The following is a 6,007-nucleotide window of genomic DNA, read 5'->3' as shown; positions in this document are numbered from 1 at the left end:
CTTGATCCATACATGTACGTAGTGAAACCAAAAGTTTTGATATAAATAGTAATAAATTTTTAGATCGAGTCGGGCCAAAGATTCATCTCACGATAGTTTTCATGATAATTTTTGGACATATTTTATTTATTTTAGTGAATATTTAATATAATATTTACGTACTTTAGAGGCTAATCATTCAAGTGTGTGACTAAGCTAATAGATAAAGAAAGAGATATTAAGAAGACAATCCACCTAATGATTATAGGCTCAAAATAAAATAATTTATTACTCTAAAGTCTCACTTTTTTCTAATGCAATTATATGGTAAGCATCATTTGAAATGATCAAATCTAATTCCTATCGAGATATCAATTGGCAAGTTGCAAAAACTTTTCATGGTCCCAAATTTAATATCAAATCAAATCCCTAAAAAATAAAATTATTATGTGGAATGAAAGATGACCCAAACACATGACATGACGACATTAGGGGACCTAAATTAATAACCAATCACATGATCTAAAGACAAAACGAATACCAAAAAAAATCAAACCAGATATTATCAAAAGAGGTAAGTATTTTGGATATAAAAAACCTACAGTATTAATTTTCTTTTATGCTCGATCATTTAGGTTACGCTTTGAATAAATGGATGAAATCCTCGTGCTCGAATGCCACTCAGTAAATGAAGAAACTTTTTGTTAACACTGGAATTTGTAAAAATCTGTCGATTATGTGTTGTTGAAAATCAAATTTATTATAGAATGTAAGTTGTAAATAATAATAATAATAATAATAATAATAATAATAATAATAATAATAAAAAAAAAAAAAAAAAAGCAGACAAGGATAGGGTCCCTGTTTGAAGCCTGTTCCTATCAAAGTTCTTATTTTTTTGTTGTGAAGCGTGTTCCTGTCAAAGTTTTAGTGCCAAATCAACGTTATACTATCAGTAGGCCAAAAGTAACGTATTGATTCTCATCAATGAAGGGAATATCTACGAGCGATAATATTTCAAGAGCATATGTAAAGATTTCTTCGAAAAAAAAAGAGCATATGTAAAGATTAATATTTTTAACAATAATATGTACTCCAGTGTTTTTTAAAGCTGCAAATATGTTTTGTTTTTTTGCGAAAATAATCATTTTCTATGTATTTTAAATTAATATACATACGGTGAGTCAGTTGATGATAATTTTATCTTATATTGTTTTTGGAATTTAATATTTGTTTGGTGAGTAAATATCAAATAAAATTGATTTAAAAAGAAGGCCAAGTGCATTATCCAAGCCCGCAAAGATAGTGCCTGGGGTCCTCGATGGCATAACAAAATTTCAAATTTGGCACGCAAGAAAATGCCAATTTATTACAAGAAGATAAGCAGCTACGTTTACCTTTGCACAAGGCAATCAATCATATTACTCGAGCTTCATTCATTCTATATGTCCTCTTCAAGAATCAACACTTTCCCTTTGTTCTTCTTCATCTCCCATCATTAATTATTCCATTTATTTTCCTAGGCGGTGGTGCATCAGCATCTCCTATATGAACTTGGCTTTCATAGCCAGTCAAGTCTCAAGATTCCTCATTTCACAAAAAAGGTAAAATCTTGCTTGTTCCTGATTTTCACATCCCCCTGTATTTTTTTTTTTTTTTTTTTTTTTGTAATCTGAAGGGAAATTTAAATCCCAGAAATCATGTGTGGGAGTTATGAGTGGGGAACTCGGAATGGATTTTTAGTTAAATTAAACAGTTTGATTCTGGACTGTTAAGTGTTTGTGTTTCTTTCAAGATTTCTTGTATCATTTCCGACAGGTAACAAATTCTGTCTGCTTTATATTTTGTTGGAGTTTAAGGTGATCTGGTTTTGTCTGTCATGTTTTGTTGGTCCTATATCTGTCCTCAGGCAATGTAAATGCAACTAACCATCTTGAAAGCGTAGGTTCCATTGTAATAATTATTCTGAAAAAAAGTTTAAATTTAGTGAGGTCTGGAAGTACGTTTGATTTATGCTGGTGTAGAATAAAACAATACAGCTGTCATTGGGGTGGAAAATTTGTGCTACCTCATCTTATGCTTAAAATTTATCTTTAAATCATGTGTTTTTTTGGGATTTATTGGTTTTTAGTAATTGCAGTGATGCTTAGGGATGATTTGGACAATGTGATTTGAGGATTTTCCAGTTATTGAGTTTGGAACAAGATCGAATGTTTTCGGGTTGTAAATAGTCCATTGCATCAGATGGAGGAGAAGCAATTGGATTTCAATCAACCATTTTTATCAGTAAGAAGAAACTCACCTATAGTGAACTCAAGAAAAGAAGACAGAAGGAAAACCAACCATTCTTTTTCGGGTATACCTAGGCTACCTTCTCGTGTACCACAACTGAAATCCGGTCCTGTTAGCAATCCCGGGACTGTCCCATTTCTATGGGAGCAGACCCCGGGACAACCGAAGGAAGAGAGGACACAGCAAGCTCAAAATTTTGTGATACCTCCAGTTGCCCCGAACCTTCCTCCCGGAAGAGATCCGAAGGCTAGCCAGCAGGATACCCGGAAACGTTTTCTAAGTGGTAGTGATGAAATCCCTCAGCATTATAAGAATAGTGTTCTTCTTGACGAAAATGCGAAGAATTTTGAGAGTGGTAAAGAGAAAGCAGCAGAGGAGAGTTCGGAGTCAGGGGATACCGATGAAGCATTTACTGATGCACTTGATACACTTTCAAGAACTGAATCATTTTTCTTGAATTGTAGTATGAGTGGCGTAAGTGGCTTCGATAATTTAGATGCTAAACTGAAACCGTCGGGAAGCTTTTCGACGGATCCACAAACTCGGGAGTTTATGATGGATAGGTTTCTGCCTGCAGCAAAAGCAATGACATCGGAGGCGCCTCATTATGCACCAAAAAAACATGTAGCTCAAGAACAGCCACAGCAATTAAAGAAAATACTTATGCAAGATCAGCCTTCCCTTCGTTATGGGCCTAGTTTCGCAATGCGCTATTCCCATTATCACGGTGATCAAGAAGAAGAGAGCGACGAAGAGAGCAACTTTGATCAAAGTCCAAATTTGCCTTCGGTTTGTGGGTTGTTGCCGCGGTTTTGTTTCAAGAATTCACTCTGCCGTTTAAATCCTTTGCCTACAATGAGCATGAGATCTCGAGTACCAGATTTGCCCGGCTATAAAATGCAAACTAGTTCCTCATCATCTGGTTCCTACAGCGAGACAGAGACCGAGGTAACGACTTATAATTCCTTTTCCCCCTTCCCTTAAGGCTCGTGTAGGAATTAGAGGCGGAACCATGCGATCACCACCCTCCATCTCGAGTATATAAGTAGAATTTTACTTCCCCTAAACTTTTTTGAGTTCTAATTTTCGCCCACGTATATGAGACTACTTGGTTTGCATATTTATTTTGTTTCTCAGATGTTCCTTTCTGTTATTGTTTCAGCTGAAATCTGATGTTTCAGAACCAAGACCTATTGATAAAGTCCAAATAGTTGAACTTAATGAGACTAAGAGTAGATTGAGAAATGATCAAAGCCATTTACACAGCCGAAAGGGATCGGCATATTTTGATGCACCTATGTCCTTTGTTGAAGAGAAAGAAGTCCCCAGCATTGCTCAAGAAGCAAAGAACACCGGGATTAAGGACATCAGATACAGGAAGAATGGCTGCAAAACCTTCGGAGAGTTTTTGGCCGACGGTGAAAGTCCAGAATCTCCTGTGGTCGAGAAAACTCTATATGTAGATACTGTTCACAAAGTAGAATCCCCCAAAAAGATTCCATCTCCAGATATGAAACAGACATTGGATTCATCTCTTGAGGATGTCAACAAGTTGGATTCTAGGAATGGGGAAGAGAAGCATCTTCCCGTTGCTTACGAATTCAGGGACTCCATAGTCGAATATTCGATTGATAAAAAAGATCTTGAGCTTTACTCAACCAATACAGAAGATGTACTAGTGGAGGAAAAACAAACAACTGAGGTTTCAGAAAAGATTCCAAGGAAGAAAGTAACTTTGGAAGACTCTCATCAATGCCACTATGAGTTCCCACCGTTGCCTAAATCTCCATCAGATTCTTGGCTTTGGCGTACTCTGCCTACTGCACCGAAAAAACCTATATCTCGACGTTCATATGTTGTCGAGGACACAAAGACTCAAAACCATGGTTTAAAGGCAACGGGAGGCGATTTTACAACGATCAAGCATCAGCATTCGGGGTGCTCCGAGGTCCAAATGATCCGATCATTTTACTTATTATTAGTATGTTGTTTTTTTTTTTTAATGAAACTATGCTTGAATATGCTCAATCTTAAACAGGAACTGATGACACCTATACCAGAAGCTTAGGAAGCACCCCAACCTCGTCTGTGGCTCGATACAACTGCCTCGTCGAATCCATTTTCTTGATGAATCTGTATACTTATCCCTTTTGGCTACAAGAACAATAAGTAAAGTGCTGTTCTATTACCATGTAAATAATGTCCGAGATGAAAACAATTATTCTTATAGAGATCATAGGCAATAAAAGAAGTTATACTACCCTTTCCATTCATATTGTGTAGGGGAATAATGGGATCAAATGTACTATATTGACGATGAGAAATGTAATAGATATTTTTTGGTTTACACTTTGGATAAAAAAAAAGATCATTCTTCCACACTTCTCAACAAAAATATAAAAATATATTTAAAAAAATAGAAAATAATAATAATAATTCTGTTGATAATGGTTTCAATTTTGGCTGCGAAACACGTCTCTATTGACAGCAACATATTTATTTATTTAATTTTAAATGATGTATCAATTTGACCATATATTATTGTTCAGAATCTGACTTGGTCATATTTAAATAATTTTGTTGTGCTACTTGTAAACGGTTCTAATTACCCTTATCTATAATATACAAAACAAAGAATTATATATATATATATATATAAATTAAAAAAATCTATTTATTTATGTAACAATTCGAAGTCCCGTGACAAGTTTTTTACGACGAAATATTTAATTAATCACCACTGTGAATGAATTTGGTCACATGAAAATTAGTGGATTATGATCACTTTTACCTTGCAATAAATAGGGGGTAGGCGTAAAGAGCCTCAATTTGACATTAAAAAAAAAAAGATTTGTACAATGCGCAATAAATGTTGGACAGAGACCAATGAACAAGAAGGGTCCAAATATTTGGGGTCAGAAAACATGGGAGACCTGAGATAGAAAGAAAGGCCACATCCCAACACAAGCATTATATTGCTACGGGACACTTTCAATTTAATTCCAATTCACGTGAAAATTGTCACGGATTTCGTTGCCGGAGCTTCAAATATAGCAGATGAGGATCCGGTGAAAAGCCATCTCATGATCTCCGCCGACGCGAGTTAACTTCTTAATACGTACTCATGTGTCGGTCATTTCAATTCTATTCATGCATTCAGTGAGATATTCTACGATCGACGATCCAAGATTTTTGCAACACGACTCACCAGTTGGTGGTGTGAAAATCTGGTGTTATGAAAATTTTGGGTCGATGGGCACGATCTATATAGGTAAGATCAATTCTTCACTCATGTGGGATAACAAATATATTGGTCTCATGTGGGATGGATGAGTCAACTTGATTCATATATATAATAAAGAGTATCATTTCTATCTCATTCTCGATTATATAAACTTTTTTTTTTCACACATATGAAGAAAAATTATTTGAAAAACAAATTGTACACTCAGGGGTGGATCCAGGATGTTATGCTAGGAGGGGCCGTGTCAATATACACAATGATAAAAATAATTATTATATGTTTATTTATAACTTTATATAATAAGAATACAATAAATAAAAAAATAAATATCGTGATGTCTCGTATATTTAATTGATGCTTATGAAAATATGAAATGCGAAATAATTTTTTGATTTTTAAATGATGCGTTTTGTTCGTAGGTATAAAATATCATACATAAAATTAAGTTCATTCAACGAGTCAAAAATCATATGACTCGAAACTTATTTAAAA

The 6,007-nt window shown here is 34.7% G+C and overlaps 1 protein-coding gene across 5 annotated transcripts; it reads left to right on the top strand.

Annotated features, from left to right (window-relative positions):
- Nucleotides 1-1,292: 1,292 nt before the first annotated feature.
- On the top strand, nt 1,293-4,544 carry LOC140882102 (uncharacterized). Of its 5 annotated transcripts, none has more exons than XM_073287857.1 (5): nt 1,293-1,387; nt 1,503-1,583; nt 2,211-3,219; nt 3,434-4,219; nt 4,310-4,544. In XM_073287857.1, exons 1-5 carry the CDS (start codon nt 1,338-1,340, stop codon nt 4,337-4,339), a joined length of 1,956 nt encoding a protein of 651 aa, XP_073143958.1. In that variant the 5' UTR covers nt 1,293-1,337; the 3' UTR covers nt 4,340-4,544. The 5 variants fall into 5 exon arrangements, with proteins under 5 accessions (XP_073143958.1, XP_073143960.1, XP_073143959.1 ...); XM_073287859.1 differs by having other exon boundaries at nt 1,370-1,387; nt 2,120-3,219; XM_073287858.1 differs by lacking the exon at nt 1,293-1,387 and having other exon boundaries at nt 1,443-1,583; nt 2,120-3,219.
- The last annotated feature ends 1,463 nt before the right edge of the window (nt 4,545-6,007 follow it).

Source organism: Henckelia pumila, chromosome 2, assembly GCF_033568475.1.
Source record: "Henckelia pumila isolate YLH828 chromosome 2, ASM3356847v2, whole genome shotgun sequence".
Classification (NCBI taxonomy): domain Eukaryota; kingdom Viridiplantae; phylum Streptophyta; class Magnoliopsida; order Lamiales; family Gesneriaceae; genus Henckelia; species Henckelia pumila.
This window is presented reverse-complemented; position numbering and strand designations above follow the sequence as displayed.